Raw genomic sequence first — 16,922 nt, forward strand, 5'->3', positions numbered from 1 at the left:
TCCCAGGATTGTTGCAGTTTCCGCTTTGTTTTTTTTTCTATCTAGTTTTCTTACTTGATTAATAAAAAGATAATCGAAGTTTTATTTTTTCCGTTTTGAAGAAAAAATTCGGCGATTTCACCAGGAAGTATTGCATGTTGAGAAACAGTCCATTTTCCCGGATTTTTTTTAATGTTGAATAGTTTTGAAACTTAAGTCTTTATTTTTTTGGCGTTGTGGCGGTTGAGAGGGTTTTGGAAAGTTGTTGGTGGAGAGGATTGCATGGGAGAGCATGGAGGGTGGGCGGCGCAGCAGGCACTGGGCGGGCTATTGCCGAACGGCTCGTCGCCGAATGAAGCCGACTCGATGGCTAGGGTATTTGACTTGGAGCGATGGACCATGGCCGAGGAAAGAACCGCCGAACTCATTGCCTGCATACAGCCCAATGTAGTCTCGGAAGGTCGCCGGAATGCTGTCGCCAACTATGTCCAGCGCCTCATCTCCAAATGCTTCCCTTGTTAGGTTGTATAGAATGTCATTCCATTGTGATTTCATTTTTCTGAATGAATGCCATTATTTGAAAGTCGTGGAAATGATCGAACTGATTTGTTCGATCAAAGTGTTAAGGTTGTATGAAGTACATTCATATAAGTTGCGTTATTTGTTTTTTGAATTTGGGTGGATGGGTAGAGGGTGTTGGACTCATCTATCAGTTAGAGTATTGATTTGGAGTTGCTTGCTTTACTTTATGTTGGCAGGTCTTTACTTTTGTGTCTGTGCCCCTCAAAACATATTTACCAGATGGGGATATCGACTTGACCACTTTCAGTAAGGATCGAAATTTGAAGATAATTGGGCTCATCAGGTTCTTGATATGCTGCAAAATGAAGAAAAGCATGAGAATGCTGAATTCCGAGTACAAGAAGTTCAATACATTCAAGCCGAGGTAAACTTTTAAAGTGATGCCTTTTCTTCACATTGCCTATGGCGCCTTTCTCAGGAATCTTGGCTTTTGTTTTGCTTCTTAGGATCTCTTGTTTACCAGTCTGTCAACCTTTCAGTATCATTTTGATAATTCTCTTTTCCTTCTGCAAATGCACTTTCAGGTGAAGATAATAAAGTGTCTTGTAGAAAATATTGTGGTAGACATTTCATTTAATCAGCTTGGTGGATTATGTACTCTTTGTTTCCTTGAAGAGGTTAGTGATGCAAAACCTGCCACTGCATGTGGCCTCTTCATTTTTGGAACCTAGACCTTTTAGGAATTTGTGTAAGCTTTAACCTACCTTAATGTCCATGTGTATAGGTTGATCTTTTGATAAATCAGAACCATTTGTTCAAACGTAGCATCATTTTGATAAAGGCATGGTGTTATTATGAAAGCCGTGTATTGGGTGCCCATCATGGACTTATCTCAACATATGCCCTGGAAACCTTAGTTCTTTACATATTCCATGTTTACAATAATTCCTTTTCTGGACCACTTGAGGTGGCTATTTTTTCCATTCTATTTTTATTTATTTATTATTTTATTTTATCCGCTTATCTTCTGATATCCTTTTCCTATGTAGGTCCTGTATCGTTTTCTTGAGTTCTTTAGCAATTTTGATTGGGAAAAGTTTTGTGTTAGCCTCTGGGGTCCTGTTCCAATTCATTCACTTCCTGACATAGCATGTACTACAATTTATGGGACATCTAGTATTTAACTTTGACCAAGAGTCTTCTACTTGCAGAATCTTTGCCTGTTCTGTAGTCTTAGTTACATTGATTTTTATTTTTTTATTTTTGCAGCCGAACCTCCTCGAAGAGATGGTGGAGAGCTGTTACTTAGCAAATATTTTCTTGATACTTGTAATTCAAGATATGCTGTTTTCTGAGAAAACCAGGACCAATCCTTTGTTTCCAAGCATTTCAATGTAATTGATCCTTTGCTTTTAAGTAACAATCTTGGACGCAGTGTTAGTAAAGGTATTTACATCTATAACTTTTTAGTGATTATTCCTTGTACTTTTTTATGATTCTCTTGATTTCTTTTATTTTACTAATATTATCTTCTCTCGTATGGCAATTCTATGTATCCAACACTATGTTCCGTGCTTTATTGGTCATGAGTTTCTGTCCTCCGCACAAATATTTCATATATTAAATGTCCTTTTCCCCCATCTGATTTCTGTATGTACTATAGAATTCTTTTGAAGGTAGATTACAATGAGCTTTTAAGAGGGTCACTTGATTGAGAACTTATGAAATTGAACTTAAGCCGGTAAAAAGCAAGGTGAAGAGGCTGTTAATGGGGGGGGGGGGGAAGGAAGTCGGTAGTAGACTATGTTAAATGGACTCAGGAGGAGTGAGTGTTTTATATGAGCACGTGCTTGACTTAGGTTCACTCATTTTGAAGGATTTTCATATTTTGGAGATCATAGCCCCATGAGTTAACACGTTAGTGAAAATAAAGAGTGTTGGTAACTTACCTAGGAAACAGTTAGAATCCAAATTTTGATTACTTCATAGTTTTGGCTCTTACTGGAAATTGATATAATTAAGCATATCATGAATGAAAGATGGATACTATAAATTCTGCATGTACAACTATGTAAACCTTTTTGTCAGTTTTAATGATAGAACAGTTTTGTTGGTTTTCTGGTCTACTGTATGCACTGCTAATTGGTTATCTCGTGCATAAAATTAATTTTCTATTTTCCAGGTAATTTCTTTAGGATACGTAGTGCGTTTTCATTTGGAGCTAAAAAGTTGTCAAGATTACTTGATTGTCCCAAAGAGGATTTGTATTATGAAGTAAATCAATTCTTTATGAATACATGGGAAAGGCATGGCTGTGGCCAACGTCCGGATGCACCAAGGAATGATTTGCGTCTCTTGAGATTTCTAAATTCGGACCACACTCATGGATCTGAGAATTTCAGGAACAATTCAAGCAGCAATGGAAACCGTATTTCCCCAGGGCATGAAGTTCAAGCTGAAGGAGTTCAAGTATCAAGTGGTGTTTCCTTACATAATGTCAATCATCCATTGGAAAGCACAATTACTGATGTCTCTATTGCTTTTCATGCAAAAAGCCAGAAGAACTATGGTAGCATGAGCAACTCAAAGACCTCTGATCAGGTTAGGCGGGAAAGTAATTCTAATCAGAATATGCTTAATGATAGAGGCCAGATAATTTCTAAAGCAGAGAATTTGGTGACTGATTTTCAAGGAAAAAATCTATTTCCAAGGACACGATCCAGTCCTGAGCTTACTGAAATTTATGGGGAAGCTACTTCTCAAGGAAGGCAGAACAGGATGCCAGAGAGTGGGAAAACACAGGTTGGTTCTATGCGATCCTTGGTTTTAAAAAGCGTAAAGCGCCCTAAAGCGTAAAGCGCCCTAAAGCGCCTAGGGTCCTAGACGCCGAAGCGCTAAGCGAAAGCGCTCGCTTTATGCACACGAAGCGCCAAAAAGGCCGAAATTCACAAAAAAATACATAATATTTATAAATTATCTTATAAATACTTAAATATCAAAGTGTCAATGCATATATTCAAAACTTATAAGTACTTAAACACCAAAATATAATTCTCAATTTACTTATAAGTTATAAACACTTAAATATTTATATACCATTAACCATACGACTATACGAGTATATTAATCTCAAAAGATGGTCTACACCAAAAGTAGTCTAAAGTGAGATGAACAAAAGTATTTTTCTAAACCCTCAATTCCTTATAACTAAAAATCCTCTAAATCGTCATCAACTCGGTCAACACCATTTCCTTCATCACTAGACACTCCAATATCTTCTTCCATCTCATCTTCATCAACTAAGCATCTACGAGATGGTCTACTAGTGATAGGATTATGAGCAGGAGATTTTCCTTTATCATTTCTCGATGGTCCAGCTCCATCATTCACTACTTTTGATGCTCTAGTTAGATAACTAGGCTCATATGCACCGGAAGCGTTAGCAACATCATTGCATGTCAAATCCTCACCAACAAACATCGCCTCATCATCATCTTCCATTCTTCCCATCAACCACTCATTGCTCTCATCAATATCTTGCAAAAGAATGGGATCGATCTCCTTACTTTAGCTCGGCGCTCCAAGGAACGATTGAATTTCACAAACACCATGTCATTCAATCTAGACTGTGCTAATCTATTTCGTTTCTTAGTGTGAAGCTACAAGAAAAAAACCAAAACTGGATGTTAGCAACATTATGCATATATATATATATATTCCAGCAATATTATTAAGAAAAACATGTAAAAATAACTTACTTGTTGAAAAACACTCCAGTTTCTCTCAGAACTTGTAGCACTACAAGTGAGACTAAGAATCCGTATAGCAAACTTTTTCAAGTTAGGAGCCGAAGATCCATACATTGTCCACCAATCAGCTATAAAAAAATGTAAAATGAACATGAAGCATAAACTATATTTGAGAGAATAATTAATATAATTTAAAACTTAAAATATAAAGTAGCATTTTTTTACCTGGTGATTTTGTTTTCCTTTGCCTAACAGCCAAGCTAATACCAAAGAGACCTTCTGCCTTTCGGTATTTAACTAACTCGTCTGAAATCTTGTCTTGAGTTTCTTGGTCGCGAACAAGCCTCAACATGCATTCATAAAAACCGTTTTCAACTTCTTCACAAAGCACACCACCAACTTCATCATAAAAGATCCCTGGGTTCAAGAAATGTCCCGCAGCATGCAAAGGTTTATGTAGTTGACATTCCCACCTATGATCTATAATTTCAAAAGCTTTCTTGTAATCATCCTCTCGATTCGGAAAACTATCACGAATCGCCTCTTTAGCTCTATCCATTGCATCATAGATGTACCCCATGGCTGGATTTTTTTCTCCATCAACTAGTCTAAGAACTTTCACTAAGGGGCCCGTCAACTTGAGAGAATAAAGTACATTCCTCCAAAACGTTTCTTGCAAAAAGTAAGACTTTATTTTCTTACCCGTGGGTTCTTAAGACCACTTGCTCGCTTCCCACTCTTGAGAAGTCACCATCTTCCTCAAATTGTTTTTTTTGTTTGTGGATCTGGGCAAGAGTGATGAAGTAAGTAGCAAATCTTGTGATGGCCGGTCTATGCAAGTTTCTTTGGTTTGTGAACTTTCTCATCAAGTTCACCAAACCAACATGACTATATATATATCCATTTGAGTAAATGGCCTTTTTTAAAGCATTTTTAACCCTAGGAATGTGTTTGCCAATATCCTCCAACATCAAGTCTAGGCAGTGTGCAGCACATGGTGTCCAATAGAGATGTGGTCTTTTAGCTTCCAACAACTTCCCTACAAAGTTAGAGGAATAAGATGAGTAGATGACATTAGACAAAAGATTATCAAAAGACTAAAGTTGCAACTCAACTCTTACCTGCCTTCACATAAGCTGATGCATTATCAGTCACCACCTGCACCACATTCTCTTCACCAACTTCCTCCACCATTTTATCAAGAGCATGAAACAACAAATCAGCATCCTTTGAAACATCAGATACATCAAGTGACTTCACGAAGACCGAACCCTTTGGGGAGTTTACCAAGAAGTTGATGATATCTTTTTGAACAACGGAATCACGCCATCCATCTGATAGTATTGAACAACCTTTTTCTGCCCATTCTTTCTTATTTTCCACAATTTGGTTTTGAACTTCCTCTACTTCCTTGTTAAGTATGTGAACTCTTAACTCGTACATACTTGGTGCTTTCATCCCGGGGCCAAACTGTCCGATTGCTTCAATCATTATTTAAAAACTCTCATATGTTGCGGCATTAAAAGGAATACCTACATAAAAAAATATTTCCATCAGCATAAACAAATAAAAAAGACTTCCAGCAACTTAAAACTCAAAAAACATTAAATATTTAATTATTTATAATACCTGCATCGTAAAACCACCTCCCAATCTCATGACAAACTTTATCCCTAAGGTCCTTTCGACATGTTTCATTGATGGTTTGTTGTCTCCCTTCCTTCCTAGCTTTGATTGCTTCTCGAGGATTAGGAGTGAAGTACATGTCCATAGGACCTTTTTGCCTTGGTTTTTTGGGTGGGGGCATCTTGCTACTACGACCGCCTATTTCAACATCTTCTTCTTCACCATCGTATTCATCATCTTGTTGTTGGTGCATCCAGTTTTTTGCTTGCATATGTTGTTCTGCCTTTGCCGTTTGTTTCTTCATCATGAACACATTTAATTCTTCCCGCACATGCTCCGGACAGTTTGGACATTTACGAGCATCCTTAAAACCACCAATCATATGCAGTTTGATCCGAAACACACCTCCCTTAAATGTTTGTCCACAAAAAGAGCATGTAAAGCTGATTTTATTATTCGGATCTTGTATTGTATATTTCCTAACCGGGTCTTCTGACCCGTTCTTTGAAGAACCCGCCTTACCCGCCATTGAAGTCATTCTATAAAAGATAAATTAAACATAAAGTCAAACTAAAATAACAAGTCAAACTAAAATAACAGAAAGCAATACCAGTAATCCAGTATACAAAGTTACAAACTATACCAGTAAGGCAGTAACAACTATAAAACAGTTTAACAAGCATTTTGCTTGCCTTAGTCTACATGTAAAATTCAGCAATACTAAGTACTTAAAGAAGGAGAAAGCAATAAGCTATAAAGAAGAACAGTATTCTATAAACTATAAAACACAATTTTGCAATAAACTATATGTATATAAACAACAGAATTACGTACCGGTTGATGAAGTGCAGCAGCAGCGTGACTCGAGTGAGATGAGAGGAAGATGATGATCAAAACTTGAGTCGTGTCTCGTGAGTCAGGAGTCGTGAGCGTGAGGCGAGAGGCGAGAGGCGTGGAAGATGATCGCTCTCTGTGAATTTTTTACCGCTCAAGCTCAACCTCAATCGTTCTCTAAACTCTTATATTACCGCTTATTTCAATCACATTTTTTACCCTAGCCCACCTAAACTAAAAGCCAATCTAAGTCTGATAATCTAATAGCCCGCTAAACCCTAAACAAGCCCAAAAATTGTATATGCTAAAGCCCAGAATCCTATCTTCTAAATTCGCGATTAAGCGCAAAGCGCTGTAAAAGCGCCGATTACTACCGCTTAATGAATTCGTAGTGCTTTCGCTATGCTGAAGCGCCAGAGGCCTTGCTCGAGTCGCTTAGCGCTTTAATCGTGCTTAAGCGGCGCTTTTTTAAACTAAGATGCGATCAGATGATAATGGGAGGAAGATCATGGAATCTATTACTGTGGCGATCAATAACATTAAATCTTCATGTGATGATCCAATTGAGCCTAGGAGTAACTTCGGTTCTCAAGAAACTAATCCTGGGGAAGTGGAAGATGAGTTATGGCTTGAACAGGAAAGATGCTCTAATGGTGATTTTGATCTTGATAATAGAAGGTTTGACATGCTTCAGTCAGATGATAAGCAGCTTTCAACTTCTGCAGGCTCTAAGGTTGATATCTCCGGTAGTTCTACTAAAGCCCAACAGAAGTTTACTAAAGAAACTCGAGTATCAAGACTAGAAGATCATCTAGATGTTTTCCAATATCAAGATAATAGAGCTGATGTTTGTTTAGATGAAAGAACTGCAAGTTCTGGATACATGCCTGCTTCACATATTAGTTCAATCAGAAGCAAAACCTCACCAGAAAATTGTTGGGAAGGCTCATCAGCATGGGTCTCTCAGCCCGCTGGGGAGGAACGAGATAGGAAACCAGCTGCTTCTGTGCTTCCTTCTGTAGCATGTGGGAATGGTAAGAGTGTATCTGAACATTCCTCACAGGTAGATGATGACAATCTGCCATCAATAGTGGGCACTGAAATGGCTGAACGAACTGTTGGATCTCAACTGGGTGGTGTGTTGCCTGTTCAAAAGCAACAAATGCTTGGATTTGAGGAAGCTCAGACGAACGGATCAGATCCACTAATACATAATGCTCCATTCCTCTTAGGTCCAGATTCAGGCCAAAGAACAGTGGATAATTCTGGAGCACCCTCCTTGGCCTTCACGATAGCAGGACCACCAGTTCCATTTTTGTTTTGTCCTGTGTACAACATTCCAGAAGAAACAGGAACTCCAGATGCATCAACAAGCCCTTTTAGTTGGGATGAAGGTTTGGATAACAACGGTTCTGGTAAAATTTTTGAATCATCTGAGGGACTTGATCAGTCTGCGGTGTTAAGTACATCTAGTTCTATGAGAAAGGTTTCATCTCTTGAGCCATCAGAGCATAAGTCTGACATTCTTGACGGTGACATTGCTACGCATTGGCAAAATTTGCAGAATGGACAGTTTTGCCAAAATTTTAGAAATCCTCCAAATTTGATTTATCCTTCACCCATTGTGGTGCCACCGGTCTATTTACAAGGTCATTTCCCATGGGATGGGCCCGGGAGACCTCTTTCCTCCAACATGAATCTCTTTTCTCAACTTACAAGTTATGAGCCTCGCATTTTTCCTGTTACTCCCCTCCAATCTGTTTCGAACAGACCTTCCAATGTATTCCCAAGGTATGTTGATGGAATGCCAAGATATCGCAGTGGAACGGGGACATTCCTGCCAAACCCTGTAAGTGACTTTGACAATCTGTTATGTTTCTTCATTACTTTAAATATCTGCCCTGAACTTTGCATGCTTTGAGAGTAAGGTTGGTTACGTAGTCCTGTTTTTCCCATTCCTCATTAATTGGGTATGCATGGCCATAGTGAACAATCATTTGAATGCAGAGCTATATTGGCCATAAGATACGACTACATTAATCTGTTTCATCATTATTTTGAAGTGATCTTAATATTGTTTAGTTCCCATTTCTGTGTCATTCAGCCTCGAGAACTCGAGCCTTCAATAACTTTGTATATGAATTTTCTCTACTTCAGAGATTCTCAATGAGAGAACGCTATTCTGCCAACACAAGAAGGGGGAAATATAATTATGACAGAAATGACCACCATGGTGATAAAGAAGGGAACTGGAATGCCAATACCAAGTCGCGGGCTGCTGGGCACAGCCATGGTCGCAACCAAAATGAAAAGTCAAGGTTCATATTTGACCAATTTGCAGCTGTTGCTGGTGAGAGCAGAGCTGAGCGGTCTTGGGGCTCACATAGACATGATTCATTTACTTCGTACCAGTCTCGGAATGGACTGGTCCGCTTAAGCTCTTCACAAAGTAGTTCTGCCGGCATGCCATATGGCATGTACCCACTACCATCCATGAACTCGAATGGGGTGTCATCTAATGGACCTAGTACCATCCCATCTGTTGTCATGATGTATCCATATGATCATAATTCTAGTTATGATAACCCTGATGAACAACTTGAATTTGGCTCTCTTGGGGGTTTCACCGGCATGAATGAAGTATCACAGCTAAGTGATGGAAGTAGCTCAACTGGAGTGTATGATGAGCAAAGGTTTTATGGTTGCTCTGCACAACGGTCATCTCCGGACCAACCTTCGCCTATCTCCAAAGGTAGCAAACCAGTCGGCTTAAAAACTTCTCTGCACATATGTATGCTAGTGTCTGACTGCCTGCCTTCAATACTCTGATTTTATTCTTCTTCCATTTGTTTCGATCTGATTGTTTTCTATCGCTCCCATTTATTATCTTAACGGCGTATTTTGATCTCATTGCTGGATCCATATCCTAGAAGAGTCGCAATCGAAAGGTGAGGATTCCCGAGCCCTTGCTTTTCCATACGATGAGGGCAATACGAATAATGTGAAAACCTCCCCTTATCACGTTTTTCTTCTCATCTCACTCATTAAAGCAAGAAGTGGGTTTTCTGATTCAATGATTCCTAGTGGATTTTCCTCACAAGATGGTGTCATCCATGCTTCTTGGCTTGTGCTTGTTTGTACACTATGACTGTCAAAAACCGTTTTCGAAAATGCTCGATTTTTCGAGGACAGTGGCGGGGTAACGACGAAAGGAATGCAGGATTCAGAACAGTAGTTGGTGTTTTAATTTAGGGTTCTACACATTGTAACTGAAATAGGGTCTCTCTCGTAGTACAACTCAGTTCTATCTATCATTTATAAACCCTAGTGATTAGGATTTATTTCCATCATGGTAATAGGTTTTTTTTTACCTTTATAGATTCAGTCTAACTAGCTATCAATTTTGTTAAACTTTCTTGTTGAAAGTTACCATTGTATTAATAACAATTACATGGTAAAAAAAAAAAAAAGAGTTGATCAAAGAAACAAAAACTAGATGGTTCTTGCCTTGGAATGATATCTTCAATATTATAGAAATTTATATTTAATCAGTTCAAATTATTAGTGTATGGAATTATATAAATATAATAATTTATATTTTAAATAAAATTGTAAAAGAATAAAATGTTCTTGCCGGACAAAAAAATTATAAAGTATAAAACAGTACAAATATGTAAAAAGTAATTTTCATTTATGGAATTGTAAATAAATAGAATTTATTTTTTTAATATTTATTTATTTATTTTATTTTTAATTTATTTAAATTTGGCTCGTATTTATTAGAACTTTCAGAATTATGCCAAAGTTCTGTTAAATTAAAATTAGATTGGTTTGAAATCATTCATTCAAATTGAATGAACACTAAACAGTCAATCTAATAAACATATTTCTCACCTTTATATATAAAATATCAAATAATATAAATATAAATATAAATATATTAATTAAAATTATAAAATGCAAAATAAAAATAAATAATAATGAATTAACTAGGTAAATTATAGAAATCATCATTTAACTTTCTTTGCACCCTCATTTTGGGTGACTAAAGTTAAAATTTTCCATTTAAATGAATGTTCAAATTGCTCCGGTTATGGTCACTCTGTCGCAAGTCCCGAAAAATTGAGGGATTAATTTTAGGGGGTCGTTTTGACTTAAAATAAAACATGGTTCTAGGGAGTCGCCACCAATCTTTGTTTAGGGTGTGATTGGATCGCCCAAAAAATGTTTCCATTTTAATAAAATTTAATTTTAAAAATTATTAAAACGACTTTTAGGTCTACTTTCCAGAGAAACAAGTTTGGGAGTCGATTACGTGTGGGGAAGGATTAGCGTCCCACAACACTCAGAAATCGATACCTATTCAATTAATTACTGTCTTTGTAATGCAATTTATGAATTTGAATTTAACTAATAATCCCTTTTTATTTAAATAAACACGATGATACTTAATCTATTATGATCTAAGAAAAAGGTTAACAATTCGTGTTTATAACCAGAGAAAGTAGACCACCTAATATAGGATAGGGTGGAATCCCTTTCATTTTCGACCAAAAACTATGAATCATTAATTTTCCTTAGAAGATCTTAAAATTAAATTGTCAATATTTTAATATTTCGAATCAAAGAGGATCACCACCTAATATAAAGTAGAGTGGCAATTTCTCATATTATATATTATAATTTTCAAAATTATATATTATATATGTATTTATATTAAAACTATATATATTATAAATTCAAAACTATATATATAAAGTATAATTTTAAATGTATAAATTTTCAAAACCTTATATATTTAAAACACTTATACATTATATATAGATTTAAGAAGTACATGACTATTTAATGACTCTGGATGAAAATTGGCATATACAAACTCCACAGTTAAATAATTAATGATGTTATGACATAACATACGAAATGAAAAAAGTCATTTTTTATTTCTATAAAATTTAATTTTTTTTCTCTTCTTTTCATTTCCATATTTTCCTCTCTTTTTCTTTTTTATTTGTCTAAATCTTGACCACCGCTTACTATAATTGGTCACCATATCGATCATCGTCAATTGCGATAAATGAATCCCAAAATTTTTCACCGAACACATTTTGTCCTTATGAACACGAATTCAATATACGTTTAACCATAAACCATCTCAAAGTTCATGAATCTAACGCCATTGTTTCCTCATTCATTTTTATGGTTGAACCACCACTTGAATTGAACCATAAGCCTTTGGAATCCATCTTTTTTAATCAAAACCTTGTTATATTTGATCAGCACGTTCTTTTTCTCGTTATTTCTTTACGTTTAACCGTTCAGATTTTTTGGTGGGGCTTTGACCATTCAAGAACTCAAAAACTAAAGGATGAGTTTCCTATGTCAACTTTTATTTACAAATCACACGATCAAGATTAATTTGGTTAGGATACATGAAAGATAATATATTTAATATTGGCAGTAAGAAACGCCTTTCAATGTAAGTTTCATTATTCATTTAATTCTAATATAATGTTTTCTTATCATCGAATTAATTGGGATGTAGTTCAAATGGTAGAGCGCTCGCTTTGTATGCGAGAAGAAGAACGTTCAAAACAGTAATAAATCTAAACCATTTTTGCTTCTTCAACTCAACCTTCGGTTACCAAATTTTAAAGTTTGGTGATTATCTTCAGCTCTCTCCAATAAGTTGGTTCATCCAATCAACGATACAAAATTTTACATCATCTCCAAACATGTAATACGACCACACAGACCACGGTGAAAGTACATGTGTCTTCGGGTTTCATAATATTCTCAAATAAGCAATATTATTTACCACATTCTCTTATATTGTCTCGTACTCTCGAGTATGTGTGCAAATGTACAGAGCGTTCAGTAAACTGTTTGTATAACATTCGATTATGTTTATTTGTTAAGTTAAATAAACGACTATGTTCATATAATAAACGAACGAATATGAACAAAGGTGTATTTTGTTCGATTACATTCATGAACAAACTTATTTATGAGCTTGTTTATTGACTTGTTCGTTTATGTTCATGAACAAACTAGTTTACTTTTTATTCTTTTTACATTTTATATATTGGTAAATGTAGGGACTAAATTAAACACGTGATACAATTTAGAGTTTAAAGATTGCATTTTGTTGTTGTTGTTGTGGATGTTATATAAGATTTATTTAGTTGGTTTTGTTTAATTTTTGAATATATAAATGAATATGTTTGCAAATGCTAAACGAACGGACACCTTTAAGAATAAATAAACAAATACGAACATGATATTAAAAATTTAAACAAACATGAATCGAAACTGAACACCTTTAAAAGTAAACAAACAAACACAAACATAATTCTATTAGTTCAAATTTGATTTACACCCATACTCATGAGTTAAATCTTGATACGAGATAATGTTGTGTTTGACGATATAGAAGACCACAACGAATCAAATTTTTCTTGTGGATGGTTTATGACAAGACTTATAACTAACAATGAGTAGTGTTGAATAATGGGGTAAAGAAAACGAAAAGAACATAACAATTTTAACGAGGTTTAGCAATGTACTTATGTCCTCGGTGCCCTGGGTGGTGCTAGATTTTTCATTTGATATGTCACAGGTTTTGGTTACATCTCCTTTATAATAAATAAACTCTGATACATATTTACAAAAATAACCCTGAACCGTACTGCGGGAACCCACAACCCATATAATCGTAACCCCCACTACAAGACTTTCTTTGTTACCGGTATATTTATGAGTCATACCTAACAAGTAGGGATAGGTACGTGATCTAGATAGGTATAGGATCCGAATTTGATGGGTTTTAATCCAGTCTCGCTTTATTGGGTGGGGTTTAAAAAAAAAAAATTAGGTCGAATTAGGTTTAGATTTAGAGTGAAATATACTTGACCTGATCTGCCTGAAGGCCTAATTTTTATTAAATAAAAATAATAATTTTATAAATATATTTGTTTGGGGTTGGATTGAATTCGAATTTTGTCTCGAAAAGATAGATGAAGTTCATGAATACTCAATTTAGAGTTTAATGTCAAGAAATTCAATCAAAAGGAAGGCATGTATTTTATTTAGTGCAATCAAATACAAGGGCTTTATTATAGATAATTTTATGAAAATTTGTAAGGCAATGCGCTTCATTGCTTAAATGTCCATTACTCCATTATTAGGGTTTCTTATTCATTAGGCATCCTCTTGATTTGCTCATTTCCCAACCCTACCTCTTCATGCCCTGAAAGAAAGAAAGAAAAAGCATCAACAACTGATGTTATGATATTTGGAATTGATTCGAGATAAAAATTAAATTACTCAAATTCATTTAATTATATATGAATTTATTCATTTTCTTAATTTCGAAATCAATTATCTCTACTAATTAAAAATAATAAAATTTGATTAGATTCATTAACTACTTGAATTGAACATAAAAAAAAATTAATAGATCAATCATCACGTGTACCATACACAATTATCATACGCGACATGATATAAGTACTACTCGATCTCATGTACTATACAAGTCCACCATACTTTATAAAACGACCCCTCATTTCAACACATAAGAGTAGAGATATAACTAACTCATTTGAGTGGTCTTAGTGGTTAAAAAGAGTTTTGTTTTCATTAGAGGTTATGAGTTCGAACAGCTGTGTTTGTAGGGTGCGTTTTCAAATCAAAATTTATTGAATTATAAGTGAAAGATGGGGGATTAGGGAAGAGAATGCCTACGTGGAACAATCAGTAGAGGCATCAATAGGAGGAATTGAAATATCGATACTGCAATCCTGGCCAATAAGGGGCACTCGGTTAGGGTCATACGGCCCAATTCTGGGCAATACTCCTTTAAGACACTCGCATACAGCTTGTCTATCTTCTTCGCCACTTACTTGCCCAGCAAGGTTTCTGGCACCGGAACAGCATTCCGCTACAGGAGCCGCTCCGCCCTTGATGAAGCCGAGGCACGGGGTTAATGACGCTACAACATTGTTGCACGGAGGTGCGGCTGCGATTTTCATAAAATCCGGCGTAGTTATGAGAAAGACGAACATGGCTACAAATTTGATTGAGCGATACATGATGGCAAATCTATTTTTTTTCGTTGATCTTGTTGTTGTTTACTTTGAAGCCTATGCCCATATATATATATATATATATATATGAATGAGTATGGATTGAGTTGGGTTTTGACGGGACGAGCATAATATTTTATGCTAAAGGTGAATTAATAATATTTTGTGGATGATGAATTTATAAAATTTTAGGAGTAAATACAAATTATCAATAAAAATATAAAAAAAACTAAAATATATGGCGATCGCCTCTAACTTCCCCTCAGTTAATCATTGGACTTATATATAATTCATTTATTAGGTAAAATAGGGACCTAATTTAAAAAAATAGAGAGAGATGAGCATTATTGTAATTATCTCTAAATATTTAAATGATAATTATCTTACCATCTCATATTAAATTGTGTATTTTTACTTAAATTCAATCCAAACTTGAATTGTTTTTAAAAGAATCATTCACGAACTCAAATTTAAAAATTCAATATTATAGTGTCATGTCAGATCGAAATCCATCGAGTTCAGGTCATGTATATATATGGACTAGGATTCAATTACATATTGTAAAAGTAAAATATTTTACACCCTTTTAAGATCGTTGGATGAGGAAAACTCACCCTTTGATTTCCTTCATCTAACGATTATAAAAGAGTGTAAAACTAAAAGTTTTACGGTAGGGGTAAGGTGATCCAATTACACAATTTAAAACTTTTTTATTTTACACATATTTAGAACCGTTTGATGAATGGAAATATATTAACATTCCAAAAAAAACTGAAAAAATGAGTAAATCATAATTATTATTTTACTCATTTAACAATTTATGTAAAATTAAGAAAATATATTATATAAGTGGATGATACGTATAAATCTCTAAATCAAAAGTTATCATACGTTTTTTTAATGTTATAGAAACAATGTTATCAACTGGATTAAGATGAAAAATTAGATTTTTTGAAATGCAAGTCTCGTGATTGCATGTTTTGCGGCACATTAGATCTAATATTAAGATAAAATCCATGGTCGGAGTTGCGTGGACACGTAGGCCAAGCACTTAATTGCCGTTGTCACACTTCCTACTCGATCTTGAAATATGCCAAACATAGGTTTGTCGAAATGATTAAGGCCTAACTTGGCAGGGTTTTGGAAAATATTTTTATAAGGTAGTAGGAAAGAATTATTAAAAGTATTGTTTAAGAGTGTAATTTAAAATTTAATTGTTTAAAATTATTGTTAAAAAATAATTTAAAAAGATAAAATATTCATTATACACATTATGTCTAAAAAGATAAAATAAGTTTAAAATTTAATCGTTTGAGAAATTATTATTATATATAAAATATATTAATTTTAAAATATAAAAAAATATAAAAAATACAAATAAAATAAATATTTATAATAAAAATATTTTTATAATATTTTAATAATAACTCACTATTAATATTTTAATATATAAATCATGAATTTTATTTATTTTTAAGTAATTAAAATAAATTATTAAGTAATAAATTATTTATTTAAGGATGTTACTATTAAATCATAAAATAAAATATAAATACAGAATTGAGTGGAGTCCATGTATTAGGGTAAAATTATAATTTGCTTCCAAACGTAAAATTGAAAATAGAAAGACTAAAAGGTCTAGCTTTTGCGATTGGTTTGAAATCACCATTTTAACGCAATTGTTTTCCCCCCCCCCATTTTTTACCCGTTTAGTATAGGTTTCACAGTCAAAACGAAATTTTTAATTAAAAATGTTTTTAAAATGACAAACCAAACAAGGTTTAATAAATTTTAAAAATATGTACATTCTTAGATTTTATTATTATTATTTTAATATATATATATATATATATATCGTAAACTTTCAATTAAATTTTTTAAAAATAATATGTTAAAAATATTATTCAAATTCTATTTAATTCGATCTAAAAAAATTTACGGTAAAACTCATTAGTTGAAAATTTAAAATTTAAAAAAGAAAAATCTATGATGTACACAAAGGCTCTTGGATCTAAGATCGTAACCCATCGTTGATCTTGCCGAGAGAAGCCTTTGTGATACAATACAAGTTTATTTTCTACGGTTCTTTTGTCTGTATACTTATAAATATGTACTTCAAGAGTTT

At 34.3% G+C, this 16,922-nt stretch overlaps 2 protein-coding genes and 1 pseudogene across 3 annotated transcripts; 1 reads left to right on the plus strand and 2 right to left on the minus strand.

Annotated features, from left to right (window-relative positions):
* Window positions 1–261: 261 nt before the first annotated feature.
* Window positions 262–9,976, plus strand: LOC120129714 (annotated as a pseudogene).
* Window positions 5,740–6,865, minus strand: LOC120129826. Of its 2 annotated transcripts, XM_039147233.1 has the most exons (3): window positions 6,711–6,865; window positions 5,897–6,415; window positions 5,740–5,782 (listed from the first exon to the last, which is right to left on the minus strand). In XM_039147233.1, the coding sequence occupies exons 2-3, from the start codon at window positions 6,412–6,414 to the stop codon at window positions 5,770–5,772; spliced, it is 531 nt and encodes a 176-aa protein (XP_039003164.1). In that variant the 5' UTR covers window position 6,415; window positions 6,711–6,865; the 3' UTR covers window positions 5,740–5,769. The 2 variants fall into 2 exon arrangements, with proteins under 2 accessions (XP_039003164.1, XP_039003163.1); XM_039147232.1 differs by lacking the exon at window positions 5,740–5,782 and having other exon boundaries at window positions 5,794–6,415.
* Window positions 9,977–14,452: 4,476 nt separating the features above from the next.
* On the minus strand, window positions 14,453–14,776 carry LOC120129715 (non-specific lipid-transfer protein 1-like). The gene has a single exon (XM_039147153.1). The coding sequence runs from the start codon at window positions 14,774–14,776 to the stop codon at window positions 14,453–14,455; it is 324 nt and encodes a 107-aa protein (XP_039003084.1).
* Window positions 14,777–16,922: the final 2,146 nt, after the last annotated feature.

This window comes from Hibiscus syriacus, unplaced genomic scaffold (genome assembly GCF_006381635.1).
Source record: "Hibiscus syriacus cultivar Baekdansim isolate YM2019G1 unplaced genomic scaffold, ASM638163v2 tig00110503_pilon, whole genome shotgun sequence".
NCBI classification, from domain to species: domain Eukaryota; kingdom Viridiplantae; phylum Streptophyta; class Magnoliopsida; order Malvales; family Malvaceae; genus Hibiscus; species Hibiscus syriacus.

What these genes read in the sequence shown, in the direction of transcription:
- LOC120129826 (XM_039147232.1), bottom strand. Translation starts at nt 6,414, where the DNA reads ATGACTTCAATGGCGGGTAAGGCGGGTTCTTCAAAGAACGGGTCAGAA.
- LOC120129715 (XM_039147153.1), bottom strand. Translation starts at nt 14,776, where the DNA reads ATGTTCGTCTTTCTCATAACTACGCCGGATTTTATGAAAATCGCAGCC.